Source organism: Pyrus communis, chromosome 15 (genome assembly GCF_041283825.1).
Source record: "Pyrus communis isolate YQ-2024b chromosome 15, ASM4128382v1, whole genome shotgun sequence".
NCBI classification, from domain to species: Eukaryota; Viridiplantae; Streptophyta; class Magnoliopsida; order Rosales; family Rosaceae; genus Pyrus; species Pyrus communis.
In genome coordinates this window covers 40775087-40800236 of record NC_142579.1, presented here as the reverse complement: position 1 = coordinate 40800236, position 25150 = coordinate 40775087, and the positions used below count along the sequence as shown (strand labels likewise).

The 25150-nt window shown below is 37.6% G+C and overlaps 5 protein-coding genes across 6 annotated transcripts; 3 read left to right on the top strand and 2 right to left on the bottom strand.

Annotated features, from left to right (window-relative positions):
- Positions 1–8202: 8202 nt before the first annotated feature.
- On the top strand, positions 8203–11805 carry LOC137733246 (transmembrane 9 superfamily member 8). Its single transcript, XM_068472397.2, has 7 exons — positions 8203–8542; positions 9169–9333; positions 9415–9524; positions 9624–9732; positions 9819–9931; positions 10036–10189; positions 10416–11805. Exons 1-7 carry the CDS (start codon positions 8429–8431, stop codon positions 11571–11573), a joined length of 1923 nt encoding a protein of 640 aa, XP_068328498.1. The 5' UTR covers positions 8203–8428; the 3' UTR covers positions 11574–11805.
- A 536-nt stretch (positions 11806–12341) lies between these two features.
- Positions 12342–12903, bottom strand: LOC137733085 (uncharacterized). The gene has a single exon (XM_068472273.2). It carries the CDS (start codon positions 12855–12857, stop codon positions 12555–12557), a length of 303 nt encoding a protein of 100 aa, XP_068328374.1. The 5' UTR covers positions 12858–12903; the 3' UTR covers positions 12342–12554.
- Positions 12904–15064: 2161 nt separating this feature from the next.
- Positions 15065–16020, top strand: LOC137738347 (early nodulin-like protein 15). The gene is made up of 2 exons (XM_068477988.2): positions 15065–15350; positions 15462–16020. Exons 1-2 carry the CDS (start codon positions 15158–15160, stop codon positions 15809–15811), a joined length of 543 nt encoding a protein of 180 aa, XP_068334089.1. The 5' UTR covers positions 15065–15157; the 3' UTR covers positions 15812–16020.
- Positions 15992–18708, bottom strand: LOC137738336 (nucleoid-associated protein At4g30620, chloroplastic). The gene is made up of 7 exons (XM_068477977.2): positions 18494–18708; positions 17890–18026; positions 16993–17090; positions 16845–16884; positions 16448–16519; positions 16286–16342; positions 15992–16197 (listed from the first exon to the last, which is right to left on the bottom strand). The coding sequence occupies exons 1-7, from the start codon at positions 18570–18572 to the stop codon at positions 16126–16128; spliced, it is 555 nt and encodes a 184-aa protein (XP_068334078.1). The 5' UTR covers positions 18573–18708; the 3' UTR covers positions 15992–16125.
- A 2524-nt stretch (positions 18709–21232) lies between these two features.
- Positions 21233–24310, top strand: LOC148691022 (uncharacterized). Of its 2 annotated transcripts, XM_088685464.1 has the most exons (5): positions 21233–21327; positions 21487–21602; positions 22883–23318; positions 23569–23689; positions 24064–24310. In XM_088685464.1, the coding sequence occupies exons 3-5, from the start codon at positions 22930–22932 to the stop codon at positions 24070–24072; spliced, it is 519 nt and encodes a 172-aa protein (XP_088541590.1). In that variant the 5' UTR covers positions 21233–21327; positions 21487–21602; positions 22883–22929; the 3' UTR covers positions 24073–24310. The 2 variants fall into 2 exon arrangements, with proteins under 2 accessions (XP_088541590.1, XP_088541589.1); XM_088685463.1 differs by lacking the exons at positions 21233–21327; positions 21487–21602 and having other exon boundaries at positions 21691–23318.
- The last annotated feature ends 840 nt before the right edge of the window (positions 24311–25150 follow it).

Genomic DNA, 25150 nt, shown 5'->3' with positions numbered 1-25150 from the left:
ACATCTTTACAGCTGCGATTCATCATTGTCCCTTTCCTCAACCACTTCTGCAACTTTATCACTTAATATCTTCAGACTAAAAACATTTATTCTTAAGAATTGATTGGATTCTTGACATTCAGTATTATGATCTAGTGATATTTTTCTTTATTTATAAATGAGACGTCTTCGGTTTGAATCTCATGAATGAAAAATTCGATATCAAATTAAATTACTCATTGTGTAACTTAGTCGAACTTTTCCTCCTCCTTAGCGTAAAATATATTTTTATACTAAAAAAATAATTAGGTTACTAGCTGGTGAGCTTATTTCTACGTTAGTTCCGAAAAATAAAAATCTTAATAAAAGAATGAAGAAGAATAAACTCATTTACCTTTAGTTTTTCTTTTTTTTTGAACGATTTTTACCTATATATTGAATCGATTAACATTTGCAATTTTTACGGTATAATCAACACGCACTCGGTGTGGATACCATATTAGTAGATTCTTGAACTATTGATACACCACTTAGTAGACCAAATGTGGCACTTGATAGTTGACCGCGATGATACAGTTACGTGTTCGAATTGGATATGTATTCGTACTGCAACGAATCCTTTTGCGCATTTTAGTGTGGTAAAATTAACACGAGTTGAATAAGGTATGTCTATTGTTCACAAATGGTAACTTAAATAATTTTAGATGATGAATGAGATGTAGATTGTAAATGCTCACATACTTAGAACGACTGATTGTAGTACAACTCAAATTGTCGATATAGTATTTCGAATGTTGATTCACATGTTTGAGGCATACATATTTTTTCATGATGTCAACTCGTGGGTCTACTCTAAAGTAGAATTATTAGTAGTAGGCGTGAGCCTACCATCATAAAGTGATGATTTATATGATAGAAAGGAAGAAAGAAAATATGAGAGGGTCCCAAGCCAATGATATTCATAGCTTTATATATAGAGGAGGAGTTTGATGTGCTTTTGCCGAGCAAATAGGGCAATGCTGGGGACCATATGCATGCCTTGGTGTGTTTTGAAGAATATAAGTTGCACGTTTTGGGTTTGATTGGTGCTGTTTGGGTTACACATGAGAAGATTCTGTCCAGGTTTTATGCTCTTAAAGCTCGACATTTACTTACCCACATATCAAACTCTGCTTCCCCTTCCTCCCTCACGTACACACACTATAGCCATGAATATGAAATTTGGCTAGCGTTTTTTCTCTGTCCTCAATCATATGTAGGGTGACTTGACGATCAAGTTGTGTTTGTGTTACTTTTCATGTTTTTGTTATGCTAGTTCTACTACGTCTTGATCAATATGGATGTCGATATAAAATCTAGAATCAAACAATACAATAATTTATACAACTCATCGAAAAAGTAAAAAGTTATTGTTTATTTAATACAATCTTATGCGAAGAATAATGTTTGCGTTGAGTTGTGTTAATCATGTTTCGTTACGTTATGTATTCGTACGGGGTTGAAGTAACAACTCAGCTTTAACTGTTGTAAATTCCCAAATTAACAAGTCCTTTAATTTCCCTTATATTTTCCAACAGGTAATGTTAGAGAGACTAAATTTGTAGGCAAAATTTACAAACTAAATAATGTATCATCAATAGGAATAAACACGTTTATCAACGCTTAAATAATAGACTAATCACTTCTATGTCCTTTATTTTTTCAAAATTTTATCTACAAATTTAATCTTTTTAGTATTACTCTTTTCCAACCACTCCAACTTTCAAAAATTGCAATTTCGTCCAAAACTTATGCAAAATTACAGAAGCACCCAAAACAACTTCAACACTTTTCAGTTGAGTCCAACCCGTTGGTCAAATGTCCAAAATAGCCTTGTCATTTGTTACGCTAGTAAATCCAGCGCCCGCCTCTCCTCCTCATTCTTTACCCTAACAAGAATCCTAAGCACTTCACTCCTAAAATATCAGCTATGCTATTACTCCCAGTGCTATAGCAAGTTAATTGTTGCCTTTTTGTGAATAGTATCTGCGAATTGATATTTTTTTAAGGAAAATATAGAATATAATTTTATTTTTAATTTCATAAATGATTTTTAATTAATATTGTCATACCACGTGTTATTATTCGAAAATGTACATTTTGTGGATAGATTTCGATATGATTTTTATCTAATCTCATAGCACCACGTGTCACTATTCATTTAAAATACTTGAAAATATATTTCGATAAAATTTTGAACCAACCATGCCGTGCCACGTGCTATTATCTACAACTTCATCCTTTATTTATTATCCATATAAACCCTACATCCTTCGACAAGAAAAATATAAACCCTACCGCCCTTCCATAGCACGGTGTTCACCCTCTCGAGAACCAACTGATCGAGATTTCTCAACAGGCAAGTCTGTTTTTTCCCTCTCTTTCCTTGATTTTATCTTTTCTCTAGTCATCTAAGTGACCATTTATCTAGCAATTTTATGCATTTTTTTAAGGGTTTGTGCTTGTTTTCGGGGGATTTTTTAAATTTGTGTTGGATTATTTTAACGGTAAGTTGGTGCAAAATTGAGCGCAGTGATGTTGTAAGATTAATACAGCTAACCCAATATAATGGGATCAAACTTTATTGTTGTTTGGTGTTTTATGAGTTGGATAGGGCCAAATGCTTCTCCATTTGGCCAAGAAGGCCTCTACCAACGATCACAAAGATCAATGTTGGGTTTAGATTTTCATGTTCGCTTAATATACCTCAACCCTTTTACCACATCCTTATAAAACAAAATTATTTAATATTAGCAACCAGTAGTTGATTCCACTGTGTATAATAAGATTGGAACACATATAAAAGCATCACTCGTCCAATAATATTTTATAAAAGCATCACTCATCATTAAATATTTTCTAAAGGATCACTGAGCTCTATGTCTTATGATTCTAAAGGTTATAATCCATCTACATCTTCAAATAATAATCCATCTTATTGGGGAAGACGAGCAGTGTTTCCAAGTTTTTATTTTAGCATATATATTAACTTGGGGCGTATTTTTTTTTTTGTTTGGAAGAAATGTTTCCAATTTTCTTTCTATTTCCTCAAACAAATCGGCACTTCTCTACCAAAATGAAAACAAAAAAAAACCAGTCATTCTGATTTTTGAAAAAAAAATAAAATCATTTAGGGACAAACCAAATTGACTTACACGCTGATGTTTATGTTCGATCAAGTTCCGGTCAACCAAAAATGATATTTCATCATTTTTTATATTCAACTGGCATTGGTTTTGAATTGTTTTTAAGAGCAATTCCACCTTTAAAGATTTTGCGCTAGTACCTAATGCATTTAGCCACTCAAATGAATAGTAATAGACTCAAGTGAACAGTAATAGGCCAAATCATTTCTATCTTTAAAAAAAAATAGCCTAGTCAATTTATTAAAATATTTTTTTTATTATAAAAAAATTACATTTTAATTTCTGACTTTATAAAAAAATAAAATAATAATATTTTTATTAAAATATTTTTATTTTCTCATCTTCCACAATTCCCTTCCCTTCCATTCCTGCACGCCATCCACCCCAACACAAATAATCCATTCCCAACGCCGCCTCCAAACCTCTTCCTCCCATCCTCCGATGCCGTTGCCCTCCTGTCCTTCAAATCCCAAGCCGACCTCAACAACAAGCTCCTCTACGCCTCCTGTTCTTCAACGTCGTCGCTTTGTTCTACTGCATCTCCACAGCTCCGACGTTGTCGCTTCGTCCTCCAGTCCTTCTCCCTCAGTGGCTCCTTCCCTCCTGATACCCTCTCCCGCCTCGACCAGCTCCGCTCCTCAACCTCCATAACAACTCCCTCTCTAGCACAAAAAAAAAAAAAAAAAAAAAAAGGCTGACGTCATATGCCCTCCGACGCCACTCTGACATCAGATGGACCAATCCCAAGGTCTATCAATTTTGGACTAGGTGCCAGACAATGGAATAGACTGGAGTGGATTGGCTGAATGCCAACCTTGGTTTTTGGCTGAGTGCCGGCCTAACCACCTCCCCGTGGAACTACTCTTAAGTGTCGAAACATCCACATACCTAGCCCTAGTAATGTTTTATGTCCAATTTGTATAGCTCGACACATTCGCATCCACTTGCTTCCAGATGTAGGGTCCCGCTCTTCTAATTTCCAAAATAACAAAATGGCAAAATCTTTATTTCTCGTCTGTTGATCGCAATGCAACATGTTGATCGCAGTGATAGGAGAGCCTGCACGTTATAAGTAATTTAAAAATGATTAAAAAATAACTCAAAAATTTAAGACTGACCTGATTTTATCTTCAACGGTTAGTGGCGATTGTGATGGCAGGGGTCATATATATGTAGAGATGTCTAAAACTACCGCTCGTATTAGGTATGCTTTGTGGAAATATATATAACAATATATTAAAAAAGAAACAAATATTTGACTTAGGATTTTATGTTTGAGAAGTGGCCGTGTCCGTGTTCATCCGTCCAAGACGACCTCTACCCCCGACAACAAATATTGAATTTGAATTTAGATTTTCATGCACGCGATTGAGGTCAAGTTTAATGTCACATCCCAGTTTCGATTTTGCTGTAACATGATATTGTCTGCTTTGGATTTCGATCACGTCCTCACGATTTTCCTAGTGGGTTACCCATCTTGGGATTGCTCTCGTCCGAACTTGCTTAAACTTCGGAGTTCTGATGGAATCTGAAGTCAGTAAGTCTCCAAAAGGTTTTGTGCTATATGGAGGTGGGTATGTACATATAAAGTACATCACTCCCCATCCGTTGGTCGATGTGAGATGTTACATTTAGATATCTCAAGCCTCTTACCACATTCTATAAAACAAGATCATTATATAAACAGACAATACTAAGACAGTATTTATTTATTTTTTACGCTTCCTTGAACTCGATTTTGGGATTGTTCCATTTAAAAGTTTACTAGACAAGTTTGAGGTTGACAAGATTTGAGAAGGAATTCCACCATAAATAAGATTAACTTCTGAATGAATTTGTACAAGATTGGTAGAAAGATTGCCAATTATTTCCAGCTAATTCAAGTTCTTGAAGGTTAGTCATTATTAACTAAACAAGTTACAAACGCGAGAAGAGTAATTTTTTGAATGATATATATGAATACAATTCTCAAGAATGTATTATGATTACATTTTGTTTTAGTTTGATTTCTTCATAATATATTATTTCTTCTACAATTCTCAAGAATCGTTAACTCGATATAGAAATGGATTTTTCAGAGTAATTAATCATTTTCACGTATCAATATACAATGTTCGGATGATTGTTGGAAATTAGAGCCCTCTAAATATTTTCCTTGGCCCCATAATCTTAGGAACGGCCCTGGCCTAATGTTGGACCACAGTAGAAGTAAACCAAGTTGGGAGCAATGTTTCCGTCAAGAAGATTGGAAGATTGGTCTCTAGCCTTGTTGCACCTGACCTGACCAATACAAACACGAACACCAGAGGAGAATTCCAGTCCTCTAAAGCATGACGGGGTTCCGACACAATCCCCGCCCTAAAACAAAGCAACGATGCCTTATCTCTATTGTTTGAGCATTTTCTTTGCCCAAAACCGCGCCCAAAAAAACGATCATACAGAGATAATTAAAAAGGAAAACCTTTGAAAACCAATTATGATCATATCAATAATGTTGGAGAGAGCAAAATTAAGAGAGCAGAAGTGGATGTACGGGACGGAAGAAAATGCATGCGGCAGCTGCATGAGCTTAACATTAAGATAATGAAAAACTTAATCAAGTCCAATGCTAATAAGTATGCAATAATATGCTGGCAAATTTTGAATACCCTCTGCCTAACTACGGTTTAAGGAGAGATTTTTCAATGTGCTGGGAGTACTGGTCAACACACTAAGTGTAATAATAGAATATGTTGGAAACTTAAAAAAATAAATTTCTATCCAATTTTTTTTTTTTTTAACTTGATGTATCAGACTGTATTCTCATGTTGAAGAACCGGATCGATGTACATTGGGCACCTGTGATCTTTGACTTTAAATCTTTCCATTTGTTGGGTTTTCTTGTGTTTTGGGCTGTTAGCCCGCCTCTATACCAAAAGGCCATGAAAACTTATGCACCAATTAAAGGCCCATCTCTAGTTCATAGGTTGGCAGCAAAACCAAACTTCCGACACATCACCGACACAAATCTGTCCTCACGAATTAAACAGTGTTGGCACTATTGGCTTCTTTTCGATCTCTATTACACAACTCATCCTTCCATCGAATTGCACCGAGCTGGCAGTTTCCACCGCCTATCCACGGTTGAGATTGATTTTTTATCCGCGGACTTAATAATTCACCTATATATATATTTCGCATCCAATCACTCCAGATAACGCTTATAATTTATGTATACTAGTTTCTCAAGTCATGGAAAAATCGGCTCGTTTGGTGTAAAAAAAGGGGATAAAGTTGAGTCCAAAACAATCCTATTGAGTCGTGAAACTATAGACTAGACTTGCAAAACACAATACACTGAAAAATATTGGCCCCAACATATAAAAGTGCAATAGACATCGGCCTTGGTATGCTATAGACTAAAATAAGGAAGTTTTAACAAAAAGTCCACAGTACGATTCATTTTAACGAAAAATTACATTTTTATATTAAAAAGTCAAACTTGATACTATTCACTTTACCCTTTATTTTGTTTTTATCGTTAAAACTCAAAGTTTTCAAGCCCCTTTCATTAGTTTTTCTCTAAAATAATTTGAAGTTTCTTCGGTCCATGCCAAGCCACCAAACGAGAACCATAACATGATAAGATTTTGCAGGAAGTACTTAAGGGTTTTTGTCAAGCCTCCTCGAGTTAGGTCTCTAATGGTTTGACATTGCGTAACACGATATTATATAACACTAGCATATGGGGACACATAAAGTATGAGAAATTTTTGTTTTTGCTTTTGAAATAGAAGAAGAGAGGATGAGAGTGATAGAGAATGTGGAAGTGAAAAGTTTTTTATTTTTATTTTATTTTAATTAGAGATATGTTAGGATTACATGTTTGTAAGACTTTGAAAAAAAAAAGCAAAATTTGGTTTGTGAAATTAAATTTCTGCCCCATATTTCTTATTCATGTTCTGTTTTAATTAGAGGATTAAACCGGTAATTTTATAGGGTTTTGATTGATAATAAATGTTTTATTAATTAGTAGAGATAATAAATTTTTTTTTAACCATTGAATTAAATAAATTAAAGAAAATTTAAAAGAAGAATAAACAATTAGTGCAGAATCTGCAGATGATGCTAAATCTTGGATTCATTGATCTGTCCTACTCATCTTTTTGCTATTTCCAGATTCAACCCATAATTTCAGGCACTAAACTGCTAAAGTGGTATAACGCAATGGCTTCACGTCACATCATACATAAGTTGACATAAAAATTGCAAAACGACATGTCGTTGTGTTGACGTAAAAGGAAAGGAAGGGAAAGCTGGTGAAAGGGATCCATAGCAAATTGGCAAATTCATAAAGGTAAAGGATCTAGTCAAGATGAAATTTAATAATATTCAAGGGCCAAATGTGCACATATTGGTATATTTATTTTATTAATCGTAATATATAAAGGTTGTTTAGCCATTTATATGTATAAAATAATAAATAATTTGTCACAATGATATTATCAGTTATTAAAATTGTTAATTTTTTATATGTACATTAGCATTTGCCTACACATTTTATGTGTATGAACATATTTTTTAGAAAATGAGAAGGATAAAGGGAGAGAGAGAACGTTGGGGGAGTGAGAGGTTTTTGTTTTTGGTTTTTTTTTTTTTTGTTTTTTTTTTAAATATTGAATGTATTTTAACATTACTGTGAGATAATGCTTTAATAAAAAACAGTAAAATTTGGACATGTGACATTACATTATTGCCAATCAATTTTTTTTTTTTTTTATGTGATAGAAGGCTAACTATCTTTCCACCATCTTTTAGTTGACAAAATTTTTTTTATTAATTAATAATAAAAATATATAAATTTTATTACAAACGATATTTTACTACTTGTTTGCCCAAAAAGAAGAAGGATATTTTGCTACTTTAAACAAGTACATACTGAGTTAAAGAAGAGAATTTCATGATTCATGACTTGATCTTTCCTTTATGTACAAGGGACTGACGTGGCGCAATCAAGACACACGACTCAGAAGCATCACACCGCACCAGATCTCACCGGAGATAAAACAGTGAGTCCACCCCTCCTTCCAGTTTCCTTCTCTGTCCCCTTTATAATATTTTATTTTCCTTCGACTCTAATTTTGTTATTTTTTTAGTTATAATTATTTCTACGCAACAGACAAATACGAATCCAACTATTAAACAGCAACCAAGAGACGGACTCCTCGTCCTCCAGATCTGCACACCCCCTCCTCTGCTCTCTCTCTCTCCCTCAGTCGGAGGCCATGGCGTCTCGTAGATCCCCGGCAGTCCTGGCGATCTCTGCGATCTTCCTACTTCTCGTCCATGGCGCCCACTCCTTCTACCTCCCCGGCGTCGCTCCGGAGGACTTCATCAAGGTCAGCTCTCAATCGCCGACAAACCCAACCCTTAATTTAATTTAATTTAATTCGATTTTTTTTTGTTGTTGTACAAATTGGATGTCTTTGTGTATGAAATGAGTGATCTGTGTGTTCACCATTCAGATCTGCGGCCTAGTGTTAGGTTTCGTCTGTTTGGTTGCTCAGAAAATGGAGGAAAATTGAAGGATTGGAGAATAGGTTATCGTGAATTCGATTGGTTTTCTATTGAAATGATGGTCGAATTAAGTTTAGTTGACCTTTAGCATAGTTCAAATCCTGAGATTTGTAGGTTTTGGTATGTGTTCTTTTGCTCTGCATATTTCTTCGATTTGCTTAGGCTGTGTTTTATTAATACTTTTAATGCTTAGAGTAATGTAATATAGTAATTCGCGGCCCATCAGATCTCGGTTGGTCCGATATCGATCTGTATGTGCCCTAAGCAAGTACTCTAAGAAGACCGTCGTATAGGTCTCACTGGATTACAAATGCTGTTTATGGTTTGAATATTTCGAAATTTAGATTCGAAATTTCGAGTTTGTTTTACATCACTTGGCTGACAAGCAAATTACTTTGCCTCGGGGAATGTTTGTGTTAATTTCGTTCTCTTGGATCTTTGAATGCAGGGAGATGTTTTGAAAGTTAAAGTGAATAAATTGACATCCACAAAGACTCAGCTTCCTTACTCATTTTACTCTCTCCCTTACTGTAAACCTGAGAAGATTGTGGACAGTGCAGAGAATCTTGGGGAAGTGCTTCGTGGTGACCGAATTGAGAACTCCCCCTATGTGGTTAGTGTTATTGCACTCGTATAAATCCAAGGCTTACTTGTTTCTCCTATGTTCATTAACTTACAATGGGAATTTTTGCAGTTTAAAATGCGGGAGGCTCAGATGTGCAACATTCTTTGCCGGTTGACACCTGATGCCAAAATTGTGAAGCGGTTTAAGGAGAAGATAGATGACGAGTATCGAGTGAACATGTATTTTTCTGACCCTTTAAATGATTTATTCTATTAGATTAGATAAGAGGGACTGCAATGAAGTCGCATCTCTTATTAAAACTGTTTTCTTTATGACAGGATCCTTGATAATCTACCACTAGTCGTTCCCATTCAAAGGCCAGATCAAGAAGCTCCTACTGTTTATCAGCTTGGATTCCATGTTGGGCTCAAAGGCCATTATGCTGGGGTACGTCCATGGTTGGTGGCACCAAATAACTTTCTTGTTCGGGGGATTATGTTTTTCTCTTTCTTACACTATGTGATTGTGCGCAGAGCAAAGAAGAGAAGTACTTCATCCACAACCATCTGGCATTTACTGTGAAATACCATAGAGATTCGCAAACTGAAACAGCAAGAATAGTGGGATTTGAGGTTAAACCGTTCAGGTCAGTTTTTTCAGGCGTTCCTTTTCTCCTGAATGAGTCCTTGCTGAATCTTCTTTCTAAGGTGTCAGTTGGTAATATGGTTTGTTTGACTGTTGAATGTCCAGTGTTAAACATGAATACGAAGGGAAATGGAATGGTGCACAGACTCGTTTAACTACCTGTGACCCCCATTCGAAACACACTGTTGTTAATTCTAACTCTCCTCAAGAGGTTGCCGAGAAGCAAGAAATCATTTTTACCTATGATGTTGAATTCCAGGTGAGCTCTGTAATTTAAAATTTACTTAGTATTTCTACATTGGAGACTTATAACTCATAATTTACTGTCTACTGTCTACTTATTATAACATCATATTTGTGTCATGAACTAATATCGGAAGTTCATTGAACTAATGTTTCTGATGTAAATGGTGTTGAACATACATTGTCATTTCTGAGGAACTAGTCATCTCATGGGATACTTCTTTTCATGTTTACTTGTTTAGGAGAGTGATGTGAAGTGGGCTTCTAGATGGGATGCTTATCTACTGATGAGTGACGACCAAATCCATTGGTTTTCAATTGTCAACTCATTGATGATTGTCCTCTTCCTTTCGGGTATGGTAGCGATGATTATGCTAAGAACACTCTACCGTGATATCTCCAAGTATAATGAACTTGAGACCCAGGAAGAAGCACAAGAAGAGACAGGATGGAAACTTGTCCACGGGGATGTTTTCAGGGCTCCAAATAACTCTGAATTGCTGTGTGTATATGTTGGAACTGGTGTTCAGTTCTTTGGAATGATACTGGTGACAATGATCTTTGCTGTCCTTGGTTTCCTCTCCCCATCGAACCGGGGTGGTCTTATGACGGCAATGCTCTTGCTTTTTGTATTCATGGGAATTTTCGCCGGTTATGCCTCTGCTCGCTTATACAAGATGTTTAAAGGTACAGAATGGAAGAAAATTGCTTTCAGGACTGCGGTCATGTTCCCAGCAACTGTCTCTGCCATTTTCATTGTCTTGAACACTCTAATTTGGGGCCAGAAATCATCTGGAGCTGTGCCATTCGGCACAATGTTTGCCCTGGTCTTTTTATGGTTCGGAATCTCAGTCCCACTCGTATTTGTGGGAGGCTATGTTGGATTCAGGAAGCCAGCACTTGAGGATCCAGTGAAGACAAATAAAATCCCAAGACAGATCCCAGAACAAGCCTGGTACATGAAACCAATTTTCTCGATTCTAATTGGAGGGATCCTCCCATTCGGAGCAGTTTTCATCGAACTATTCTTCATCCTGACTTCGATCTGGCTGAACCAGTTCTACTACATCTTCGGTTTCCTCTTCTTGGTCTTCATCATCCTCATCATCACATGCGCTGAGATCACCATCGTCCTCTGCTACTTCCAGTTGTGCAGCGAAGATTACTTGTGGTGGTGGAGATCATACCTCACATCGGGCTCATCGGCTCTGTACCTCTTCCTCTACGCCACATTCTACTTCTTCACAAAGCTCGAAATCTCAAAGCTGGTGTCGGCCCTCTTATACTTTGGATACATGCTTATTGCATCTTATGCATTCTTTGTTGTCACCGGAACCATTGGCTTCTACGCCTGCTTTTGGTTCACGAGGCTCATCTACTCATCGGTGAAGATCGACTAGACAAATAAACTCAAAACCGGGGCTCGGCAAGGTGTGATATCCCCTCTTCCTCTCCCCTCCTCCCCAGAAGATGCAAACAGATGGTAATATCTCTTCAAGTAGTGTAAGATTTTGCAATTAACTTTGGATTATTGTGCTTTCGAAAATGTATCCTATTTGTGCTCAATTTTGAACCATGACAAAAAGCCGACAAGGTCATATTTTCTTATATTTCTATTTGTTTATTTTTCAAGACTACTTCTACACTGCCATTTTCATGGTTTTACTTACATTTGCAATCGTCTGTTGGATGGGAGTGCACTCCACACAAATCCTTTTTGACCTTCTGCACGCCGCCGTCTGTTTGAATGAATTGAAGAGGACAATAATTAACAGTGTATGTGTGGAAGGCGGTAAAAGGCAATTCACTGTCTCTGCCACTGTTAAACGGACGGTCCTATGACGGAGAGCTAACTTTTATAAGATGGACCCAAAAATTTTGTCGTTGGATGGGGATATCATGGCTGTCCCCGACAGATATGCGATAACAACGCTGCAGTTCTCACGTTGTTGGTGTCACATTTGAGCAGAGATCAAGTCGCATACAACATTCGAACTAGATCGGACTTCTTTCTTAAATTGTCATAAATAGAAATTCCTCCATTTTCTTCAGTTATCTGTTACGGTAAAATTACGTCAACATTTTGTGTTAACTTCTTTATATTAAAAGACAGAAAAGTGCGACTTCTTTATAGAGAGGCTCAGAAAAGTGTGAGAAGAGAAGTAACGGGAGGAAATTTGAAGGGTAGAAAATCCTAATTAAACTGGTACAATTAAGAACCGACCGGGCGCGGATGAACACAACTATTATTCAAAACAAAAATGCGATTTCATTTTGTTAAAATTACTGCTACAATTAAGAACCGCGCGCCGCATCTTCGAATGTCAAAAAGCATGAAGGTAAAAATACAAAATACACAGTTCTGAGGAGGACCTGAGGCGCTACTTCCTTGGGCTAGTGTCCTCCGGGGTGGCAACATTGGCGGAGACCTTGGCAACATCTCCGGCGGTGGCTTCGGGCTTTTTGAGGGTGTACAGGGTGAAGTAGCCGATGGCGCCGACGATGAGGAAGCCGGTAACTGCCATGGTGATAGGGCCAAAGGGGAGACCGCGTCGCTGGTGAAGAACACCGCCGGGGTTATGACCGGGAGGCCTCTGTGCTCCCTCCAGTCCAGCTCTCTTCACTTCCTCCGAACTCATTTTCGTCGTCTCTGCCGTTTTCCTCCAATCTTCATCCCCCGCCATCTCTCTCTCTGCCTTGGTTGTGTTAATGCTATTTTGTATAAATCAGTTGAAACCGTGACTCCAAACATTTGAAGAAGAGGAACTGGACTTCTTGACACGTTTAGAGCGCATGCTCCGTCACTTGACACGTAGACACGTAGTGCGTTCGTGTAACCCTAGCTATTACGACAACTCAACTAGTGCATGTTGCTTGGGTGAAATTTTTTATTGTAACGGAAACACAAGTGCTACATCACGTGATGTAAATGGTGAAAATTTTATTTTTTAAGTTATTAAATTTTTAACACACATAACAGCATTTGTATAATGATACGTGGTGTACTAACTCGTATGCCGGTTACACTCTCGTTGCTTGTACACAACTAAAATCATTATTTTATTTATTTATTAGTATTATATTTCAGCTTTAATGCTATTTCTTGAGTGAAAATAAAATTAGGTTTTGAAGTGTTTTCAAAATTTTCAGAAACCTGTTGGGTCAATTTTGAACCAGAATTCTTTCCAAGAGATTATTCCTATTTGTTTATTTTTCAAGAGTTCTCCATAGAAATTGTTAGAGGTAAGCTGAAAGAGTTCTCACATTCGAATTTCATCAATTGTCAAATTGAATTAGGCTAAAGAGGTCTTAAAGTCAAATTTCATCGACTAATTTGTTAAATTAGATTCGACAGAAAGAAGTTTCATGTTCGAATTTCCGCATCTTAAAGAAAATAGAATACAATTAACATTCTCATATATCTTTCCAAAATGCACTCAAGTTACCACGCGGTTTTTAATGAGCAATTTTAACTAATAAATCGCCTTATTATGTAATCTATAACATATAATTTAGACAAACTCAATATATAAAGAGGTCTGCAACCCTTCGAGGATAGACCTCGGGCTTTGTCTTCACATAAAGGGCATAGTAGCCAAGGACACCGGCGATAACAGCGGCAGTGACGGCCATGGTGGTGGTGCTCATGCCAAGGAAAAAGCCCCTCCTCGCAGCCTCGGGAGGAGGTGACCTCTTTGGTGCGTCTGCCATTTCTTTTCTCTCCAATCTCCAATTCTTGTTCCAGTCTCCCTCTCTCTCTGTATATCTTATATTTCTGTTTGGGGTCTGAGACGGTGAAACCTATCCTTTGTTTCTGCATGCAATATTGCATAGGAGAGGCTTTGTCGACACGTTTTAAGTTGCATGGCACCAAGTGCAGGATTTTTTTTCCTAGTGATCGAAACACGAATGATACACCATGTATTTTTATACAAGTGGTGGGAAATTGTATTTTTTAAGTTATTAACTTTTTAACACACATATCCCACAATTTATATAATGATACGTGGTGTATCACTTCGTGTTCCCGTCACATTGAAAAATTTATCCAAATGCACGCCTCCGTCACTTGACACGTATACGGTTTGTGTAAGGTTTTAGGTATATACGATTTCAAAACTACAGGTTGCAATGTAAAAAAAATATAAAAATTAAAACCTAACTAATCATGAAACTAGTTCATGTGAAAAAAAAAAAAAAAAAAAAAAAAAATCCCCCTTGTCTCCAAACTTTGGTATGACTCTAAACCTTGATGAAATCTCTATTGCGAACCTAAACCCTAATTTTATGTGCCGATAACATTTAATCCATATTCATTGATTTTTCTACAAATTCATCAAATCACTTGATATGGCTTGAATATGACTCACTCTATATTGCTTGCATGTGAACCAAATTAAAATACAATTATGACGAAAATATCATTAAATAGTATTTTCAGATGACTATTTATCATCGTAGTTTTCAAATTTCATATATAGAAATTTATGATTAACTCACAAGCGTCCCGACATGCAAAAAATAATAACTTTCCTTAAGAAAATTAATAAAATCGAGCAAATATTGCATTCACCGAAGTACAAGTACAAGTCTGCAAGTAATTGAATATTTTTTTGCACGAAGCAAGTAATTGAATTAGATTAGCTCCGGAAAGTAGTACCGTACCCCACCTCCTAAAACGACGACGTTTTGAAGCGTTTCGAATCCAGCCAGTGTGCACTGACAGGGCCCAAGCCCTGCAACAAGGTGTTGTAGTCTTTCCATGCTTTTGTGACCGTTGCAAGAAACGTTTTCTGCTCCGCCCTAAACGTTTTCTTTACCGTTGCTTTAACGTTTTCCCTAACCCCACAACGGCTACTTTTTCTCCCCAGACTATATATACATCACAGCTGAGACCCCATAGCCACGACTCCAATTCTCTCTCTCCCTCTCACACACTCAAATTCTTCAAAATCCGACAACACACTTGCAGACACACTCTCTAATGGCTGGCTTTTCATCCTCGAAAGCTCTGTCATACTCCTCTCTTCTCGTGGTCTTTCTCCTCTTCAGCTTCTCCGAAGCCAGAGAGTTCAACATCGGCGGCAAGAATGGCTCATGGGCAGTCCCCTCCTCCGAATCCCAATCCCTCAACAAATGGGCTGAAAGCACCCGCTTTCGCGTCGGCGACACTCTCGGTAAAATCCCCAGTCCAATTCCCATCTGGAATTTTCCTTTTTTTAAGTTTTCCTTTGCACATTGCTAATTTTTTTTTTTTATTTTTTTGTTTTCTGTAAATTTGTTTTCAGTGTGGAAGTATGACAGCGCCAAAGACTCAGTGTTGCGAGTGACGAAAGAAGAATACACAAACTGCAATGCATCGAACCCTATTGAGCAGTACAAGGACAACGAGACCAAGCTCCACCTCGACCAGCCGGGGCCTTACTACTTCATCAGCGGAACCAAGGGACACTGCGAGAAAGGGCAGAAGCTGGTCGTGGTTGTTATGACTCCAAGGAAGCACCTCGGTATCTCTCCCGCTCCTTCTCCGGCTGGGGAGGTTGACGGTCCAGCTGTTGCTCCTACCAGCGGTGCTACAACCTTGCAGGGTGGTGTTCTGACTCTGGTGGCATTGGGAGTTTTTGCTGTATGGTTTTAGAGGAAAGAGGGTGGGGGTATAATTATTTGTTTAATTCTTTATTTTTTTTTCAGAGAGGGGTCTGAGATATTATGTAATTCTATTTCGAATATCGTAATATCAAAGATATCATTTTATACATATAAGCCTCAACAATTTTTATCAAAACCCCCCAGGAGTTCAAGCGACGGAAACAAAAACTTGAAACTGAAACTTGACCTCATTGAAAATTTTGAATCAACGATTTTTCCTTGAAACTAAGAGGTACGAAGAAAAAAGTTCAACATTACGACGAAACAGGACAGTTAAAAATGTCATAGAGATGCACCGGCAAATCATTTCAATTCACCGAGAGCTTTTGGCATTCCTATACTCTGGGCAAGGTTGCTCACTCTATCCTTCATGGCCTGAAGATTGAAACACAAATACCATCAGTTAAAGTAGCCGACTATTATCAATCAGTCCGTAAAAACATAGAAACACAAGAGTTCTCACCATGACACTTTTCTGATGCGCATCTTTGTATGCTTCCGTCACCAATTCAGAGACTTTCTGCATTGTGAAAAAAAAAAAAAAAGGAAAAGAAATCACATCTATCCTAAGGAGAGAAACTCATTCTGGCAAACGGGAAAGGGAAAAATAGTTTTCACGACTTACTTCTGCTCCTAGTTCCATAGCAGCCTCAGTTATCTCAGTGCGTACAGGTTGCTGGTTACCAGAAAGCGTTACCTAGGGGAAAATCAGAGATCAGAGGATTGTCAAATCTGAGAGCAACAGAGACAAGAGTATATATGAAAGTGAAGAGAAGACGAAGACGAAGGTTCCATGTAACTAACAGCTGAGCTCATAAAACTAAAATGCACTGATTGGAAAAACTCAAAGTTATCTGTGTAGGTCAGCAAAAGTTTTGACACTATGACCGTGGTCTTCACATTATCTTGATACTATGAAAGTGAAAGTTAAAATACCATTCAGACACAAGAGAACCAGCTTATATTCCCAAACTGAACAAATATCCAAAGTTGACCTTGTCGCAAGAGTGAATCATTCGTACCTTTATAATCTCACCTTCACAGTAACCATCAAACACTGCCCTGAAAAAGGGAAAAAAAAAAGAAAAGAAAGAATGACGAGATAAATAATTATACCACTGAAAGGATTATCGGTATCAGACGAAATTGGATAAAGCTTTAAGAACATACGCAGCAAGCTCTTTCTGCACACGCACTGCTTCAACTTGTACTACATTTTGAGCTTGCTTAACTGTTTCATACAGATTTTGCATGCTGAAAACTCCTGCCTGCATCAAAAGTGCAGACATAACAGTATATCAAATTGATACTTAAATCAAGGTTTCTATTCTTAGGACTGCTGGACTAGCTCCACGTTGACTAAGACAGACTCGGGATACTGTAACAGAAAACAACATAGGATCGTAGTCACAATTATGCTAGAAACAACATAAAGTCATTATCAGCATATGTTCTAGTAAACCAAAAGTGGCCACAGTTATGATAGACCTCAAGCTTGCAATGTCGCCATTACACAAGACAAATAAACGATGATAACACTATCACTATAGCAACCTTATAGTTCGACTATAATTATAGCTAGGCAACCCCATTTGACGTCCATACCACTGCCCTTCATCCTAAACGAATCCTGCTATCAATTGCGTGATGCAAGATATAATGATCCGTAATAAAACGTTGCTGGACCATCTTCGACTAAAGTACAGTTGACAGCCTAATGTCAAAATCTGTGGGCCTAGGGCTGCATAAAGCTACTTAGCTTACAATTGGAAGGGCTACGAAACCCCGCAACCTAATACTGCATCAAGCATATAAATTTGATCTGGTGTCCCCACATGAAGCATATAAAAGTTAAAATCAGCCATCCCTTTTCATTTTAACAGAGTTTGTATTGACTTGACACACTCAGCAGAGGAATACAAGGGGCAAGAAATAAAATTTCTGAGAAGGATTAACGGGTACAGCAATGCAGCAGATAGCAATTCCAATGGTCAATACAAAGTTGGTCTACCCAAGACAAGTTCCAGAAAAATGGGAATACAAACTTCAAGAGGGAAAATGCTAAACCTTTGAAGCTGCATCGTCACCCTTTTTCCCTCCTCCAAATAAGCCATACACACGGGACGAACGGGGTGTCCTCCCAGTCTTAATACCAGGCCAAGAAACAATTGAAGGACGTGCTGGACGTGAGTTTACTACTTCACCTGTAATCAGAATAAAGCAGTAAGTTTGATTTGTCATCACAAATTACGCAATAACCCCGTCTCACAGCGGAATAGGCAAAAAATTTTTGCATAACAAAACAATGATTAACAGATTGAACATAAATTTCGAAAAAGCGCAAACATTTACGCACACAAATTTTCAATGCCCACAATTTAGTTTGACATCCTAAACAATCTCGTTCAGCTAAGTGGCATCAATTTTCAATGCCCAGAATTCAAATACAATGGTCCAACATTTCCAACAGTAATTTCTCACACTGCCAAAGCAATGCTTTTTCCTCAAGTGTATGATAAAAAGGGGTTAAAATTGGAACAAAAAGAAACCCAATTTCTGTTCTATCTTGTTTCGAAAACGCCATAATTTCTATGCAATTCGAGAAATGTTTGCATACAAAATTGTGCGGAATACTACTGGTATTGAGCCAATACGTTTCGAGAGGGCTTACGGAAAGAGTGGTGGTCCTGGGAGTCAGTGAGGCGGTGGAAGTTGGAAAGCCGGGAGCTTAAAGCACTGGTCGACGACATGACGGACACAGAGAGGGAGGAAGGAGAGGCGAAATAGTGGTGCAATTCAATGCCACTCTCTCTCGCTGTCTCTAGTTTTTCGATACGGTGGATCTCTTCGATACCTACCTCGATGCACCAAACAAAACTTTGGTAATTTTATTTAATTTTTATCTTATATATAATATATAATATATATATTTTTTTGAAAGGGTTTGCGCGATTATCGGATGACCAGTTCCACATGACTTATAGGATTTATTTTTTATTTTTTTTATCTTTTTTGCTTGACCAAGGGACATAATCCCGAAAGAAAAAGAATATTACATATAATTATCACGAGGCAAAAAAACACTAATTTATATCTACAGATGGCAATTTACAACAAAAATAAGAAGCTAGTAACTCCCAAAATGTCTTGTGAAATCACAACAATTTCAGGTTTCACAAAAACAGTTTGCTATTAACTCCGGATTTGTAAAATCGGTTTTGCCCAGTTCTACAAAATTCATCATAAAGTTGGAACCTCTTTTTGGTAAAATTTTCATGCAAACTCAATTCCGGCTACGTTTTAGGTCAGTTCAATATTTATAACTGATTCTTCTATTTTTGAGCTTAAAATTTTAATCAGTTACTTGTGTTAATAAATAATAAGACCGCTTCCAAGTGGCTTAAACATTTTTCTTCATGCAGACACAAGATCTTGCCAAAAAGCCTCAGCAATTGCATTTTTCACAATAACTGTCATACGCTCATACATTCGTACAACTACATTTCTACTTATCAAAAGGTAACAACACAAAAACTTGCACTGTGAAAAAAAGAATGAAAAAGCACTACAGAGAGGATGGACGACGGATCATTCCATAACGAGCAAATCTGGTCTCCGCAATGCAACCCTGTGAACGAGTAGGATAGGAAAGAAGATGGTCAAAAGAAGTTGGCACTTAAATCTCTTCAAAATTGGTATTAAGGAACAAAAGGATTAAGATAATTTACTTTTAAAAGCAGTTCACAACGATTCATATGCGATACCCTAACTGATTCTTTGAGGCATTCCTTTCTAGATACTTTGTGGTTGGCCCGTTTCCTCTGGTAATCCGAACTATTTTAAAGTGTGAGATCGATCCCATACCAAACAATTCGGGATCGGTTTGGTTTCGGTATAAAAATTTTCGGGATTTTCGGTTTGGGTTTTTTTTGGTTTGGTTTCGGTATGGTTTCGGATTTTCGGTATTTTTTTTCCACCCTAGTTAGTCGGGTCAAGGGGGAGTTCTAACTTGTACAGTTAATCATTCCACTATTTACTCAAGGTTGATCATGTAAGCAAACATACCCTTTTAATTTTGTAGTTATGATGATCTGAACAAGAACGACACCGAGGCTGATGCAAGCTTCACGAACTCAACTCCTTCTGGCTTTGGACAGGTGTGTTCCGCGACTGAGACTGTAAGTGTAATGGTCATTGCATGTGTTCGTTCAGTTTTGTGAATGATGTCAATTTGCTGGATTTTTCTTGAATGGTGCTGTATGAGTTGGCTGAGGCTCTCAGTTTCCTCACCCATTGTAAATGGTAATAATCTTTATCTTCTTGTTCTTCCTCGAGTCTTATGATTGTATAAGAAATATCGCATCAGGGGATTTTGATTTGAAGAAGAAGAGGTACCCAATTCATTCTTTTTGCCGAATGGTTCTTTCTCAAATTTTATTATGACACTCGGCAAATGCGTTGCGTAAATTGTTATTATTGTGTGTAATGCATTTTAGCTGTATTTTGGACCGGCTTTGGGTTTTCTGTTGTTGATTGAAATCAAATCTTTGAGAGTATTTTTTTTTTCTTTATTTTGAAGTTGCTTGAGTTTGCATCTCAATACTATACTATACTATACTATACTATACTATACTATACTATAAATGGTTCTATTTGATTGTTTTCTTGATATTAATTATTGGATTCGTAATTTATTGAATGAATGGTTGATTCGATGAGAGAGAGCCTTGGAGCAACGGAAATGTTGTTCACTGGGACCAAAAGGTCATGAGTTTGAGTTGTGGAAACATCATCTTTGCAAAGCAAGATGTTCTCAATCAATGCTCGTTCGTTCCCGCACCCTTTCACAGTCACCGTCTTTCCTATACGAAGTTCTCAATCAATGCTCCTTCACCTTTCATCGGTGCTCCACTTTCCTTGTTTGATTATTAACAAACATCTACCACTATTTTGCATTGATTCGTTTAATTGATGTGTATGTCCTTTTCTTTTAATTTGTTCTCCATTATTGCAGACTACTAAGTTTTGCTTGAGGATCTAAAATTTTTGTTGCAATCGTTCGTATGTATAATTATTGAAGTAACAAAGCTCAGTACCCACGAAGCTCCCAATCAACGCTTCTACACGATTTAGTTTCAGGTTCCTAGGTTTTAGGTTTTTTTTTTTTCAAATTTTTTTATTAATAAATTCAAATTATTTTAAAAATATGGTCCACTTAAGGTGCCATGTAAGATGATATAAAATTGTGGTATAAATAGATGATAAGAATGATATTATTGAAGATTTATATGATACAAAAGAAGAAAGGAAATATAAGAGGTCCCAAGCCAATAATATTTAGGGTTTATATATAGAGGAGGGGTTTGATGTGCTTTTGCTTGGCAAGTAGGGCAATGTGGGGGACCATATATATATATATGCCTTGGTGTATTTTGAAGAATACAAGTTGCACGTTTTGGGTTTGATTGGTGGTGTTTGGGTTACACATTAGAAGATTCTGTCCAGGTTTTATGCTCTCAAAACTCAGACATCTCAACCTCTTCCTCCCTCACGTACACACACTCTGGCCATGAATATAAATTCTGGCTCGTGCTTTTTTCAAGTCCCCAATTAATTATCACAGAGATTCCTAAACCTTTATAAACCAAAATCATATATATGTAGGGTGACGTGACGATCGGGCAGTGTTCGTGCCAACCGTGCCGTCTCCTTCTTTTTCTTAAGGTGTGGTAGAGTGATTTGGCCGGGAACCCAACTGAGCGATCTATCTCAACAGGCAGGTCTGAATCAGACCGTCTGATTTTTCCCTCTCCTTCCTTGATGTTATCTTTTCTTCTGTCATCTAAGCAAACCGTTTATCTTTTTTTTTCTAGGAATTTTATGCATATTTTTTATCTTTAGAGTTTGTGCTTGTTTTTGGGGTATTTTTGTTTTTTTCCATTGGATTATTTTGTTGATGATACGATAATCTTTAGATTTAGTAGTATAATTAACGGTTGTGTTGTAGGGGTATTTTCATGAATGGCGTTAGTATAATTGTTGGATTTATCATCTGCTAGTATAGATGTTAATTTGCTGGTTTTTTCATGAATGGTGTTGTAAGATTTGGATCTGGCTCTCAGTTTCCTCCCTGTTGTCAATTGTAATAACCGTTATCTTCTTATTCTCCTTCGAATCTTATAATTGTAGAATGCCTTTTGGTTTTCGGTGGTGTTGTGTTTGGACCAGTTTTCGATTTTCTGTTGTTGATTGAAATCAAAATCCTTGGGAGTCTGTTTTTTTCTCTCTCTTTATTTTGAAGTTTCTTGAGTTTTCTTCTCTATTCTACAAATTATTCTCTTTGACTGTTTTGTTGATACTAATAATTGGTTTGGTATTCTATTGAATGAATGATTGATTTTATTCATTATTTGACACACATTCCTATCGTTGATCCCACCCGGGACAAGATACAAATGTCGAACAAGGATTGCTATTATTGCATTCAGCTTATGGGGCGAGTTTGCAGCCTCAACATCAGTCAGCTTTTATTTAAGAAGGGATCTACTTCTAAGAGGCCCGAATTCAAAAATGTGTTTGTCAACGCAAATGTTGAATTTCCGGATGGGACTAGTTATCAGGGATTCCAAATTGCATTTTGTTGGGGGTGAGAAGATTGTCAGGCCTGGGATTGTTCCTCACTTTTAGTTGGACCCGAGGTCTTTCAGACATAGCTCTGTATGTCGCCACCCCAACTCACATGTCTTCACCTTTGACCCTACATTCCACACCCTCTATAAGGACAGTAACTTTCCCGATCTTTCTGCTCCCAAGTCCTGCCCTATCGTGGTCACCCTTGGGGATAAAAACAAAGTTTATGTCCTTTCAACAGATGCACTCTTCCTCTTTGCTGGTCATAGTTTTACTGAACCAATTTTCGAGGTTTTTGATTTTGATTTAAAAACCTGGAAACTTCTCCCTCCCCCCCTTTACTCCTGTCGCGCCCCTATCATGTCCCGCTATGCTATTGGCCGCAAGCTGTATCTTAATACCAGCCATTTTTCATGCATTTTTGATGCAGAAAAAGAAGAATGGGACTATGCCATCCCATTGAAGTTTCCCTATCTTATGTGCTCTGTAGAGTACAATGGCTTTCTAATTGCTATGCCCTTATTCGGCGAAGCAGAAGTTGTTGCCTATAACTTGGACTCATTTGGGCTCACCAATTCTGAAAAGCGTCTAGATCAGCTACAGGAAATATTCAAGGATCCCTTTTACAACCCCATAGAGTGCTATCTCACCAGTCTTGACGATCATGGCCGCATGTGCCTCCTTTATTCAGGTTTCTCCTATTCCAGCTCTTCCAAAGAGTTTTGGGGACGTGTAGCGGTGTTTCAAGTATCTGTCTCAAACTCTACGGACAATCCAGTTGTCACTGCAGTTCTAGAGGCTGTCGAAGACTATAACATGCAGGACTTTGTAGTTTGTGATACCAGTATTTACTCAACATTCATCATGTGAGCAAAAGTTCTGACTTTCCTCCCTCTTTAATTTTGGCTTTAACGTTGATCTGCATTTATGTATTTGTTAGCATATTATATACGGCTGTGACCTGCCATTTTTTGTTCAATATACTTGTCCAGTATATGTATGCCTTCTTTCGTGCATTATGGTGTCTTTTGAATTCTAAATGTTTCGTATCCTTTTTGTACATTCCCAGTACTTTAGCCTAGGCGAAGTCGTCATTCCCTGCTGGTCATTTTGTAGGTATGATGATCTGAGCATGGATGATACCGAGGCTGATGCAAGTTTAACGAACTCAACTCTTTCTGGCTTGGATGCTGTTATGTATGAAGAACCGGAAACTACAGTTTCTGAAACAGGCCAGGTACGCAACTGAGTTTTCTTTCATGTACTGTTTGTAGGTTCTGATTCCAGTGAGTTATATAACTTGATAGTTTCTCTCTGACTTGTTCAATTTCTCTGCTCTCCCCTTGGATCTAGATGATGGATCCCTTGATAAGGCTTAAATTAATGTACCCAACTAAGGGTTATATAATATGTATCGAAAGGTATTGTTAAATCCAAAATCGCATGGGATAACCATTTGATCTTTAAGATATGTGGATGACAGGTTCTCTCACATCACCCCGGTGTTTTTGCCTCTGATTGATTGGGGAATAGTATGTGTTTATAGCACGCGAAGGGTTATTGAGGCTCCTGGACTCTGCATTGACTAACGTATAGGTTTTCTTGTTGCAGTTTTGGTAATGCAGTGTCACCGGATAGGCTTTCTTGGCATGGCATGGAACTGAAAAATCATATCTGAACACGTTGAGAACAATAGCTGTATTACTTGGGAATGGGTATTCTACTCTTTAATCTCGATCGATCAAGTCTTATAAATGTACGTAGTAGTAACTTAATTTCATTAGAACTGTTGTATTAACTCAATTTCAACTCACTTGGTGATGAATGGTTGCGTATAAAGCTTAGCGCAGTTTGCTGATTCAATTGTGCAAACATTCTTTCTTTATTCAAGGCACTCTAGTGTTGGATTTGGTCAGTAGCGTAAACAGTAATTTGTTGATCATTTTGCCTGACTAATTCATATTATAATTTATCTGCAACATGACGTTAAGGGAAATCGATAAGCATACAACTTTCAAGCGTGGCTGTAGTTAATAGTTAGAAGTGCATATATTCTGCTTGAGTGGAGAATGCTGCACGTTCCAAGTAGGAGATTCTCGGGTACTTGAATTCTTTCTTCCCTTGTCCTTCATCGTCGTGCAAATCCTCATGATCGAAAATTTCCAAGTGCCCTTTGAATTTTAACTTGCACATGAAGGTGTACCTCGAATATGCAAAAGATAGGAGTGATAAGAAAAGACAGGGATGAGAACGCTTCTTCGGGCAGTTTCCCGTGCCTTTTATTGACCCACAGAGACCAGCATTTCCGAGGAAAGAGTCTATGGTCGGTGAAGAAATGAGTTTGGTCGGCCAAGATAATACTTGCAAGTCGCCTCTTACCATAGTGGTGGAAAGGAGTCGAGCCCTTGCATGACAGCGTATCTAATCAAATAAAATCTATCAAGTTGTTTCTTGTTTGAATTTTGGTCCCAAATGGTCATTTACTGACCAATACTTGACTACCACATGCCTCATTTTGGTCAATTAGGCCAAGCGTTGTAAACTGGAACACTTGCCTTCTCTCTTCTTATCATTTCATTATCTTTATCAGGTTAGCATGTATCCTAGAACGCATGCCCTCCCCCTGCCGCGGGTGGTAAAGTGGACTTTTTAAATTGCTTATGGTTAATAAAAATAGATCATTGGGCACGCGAACCGT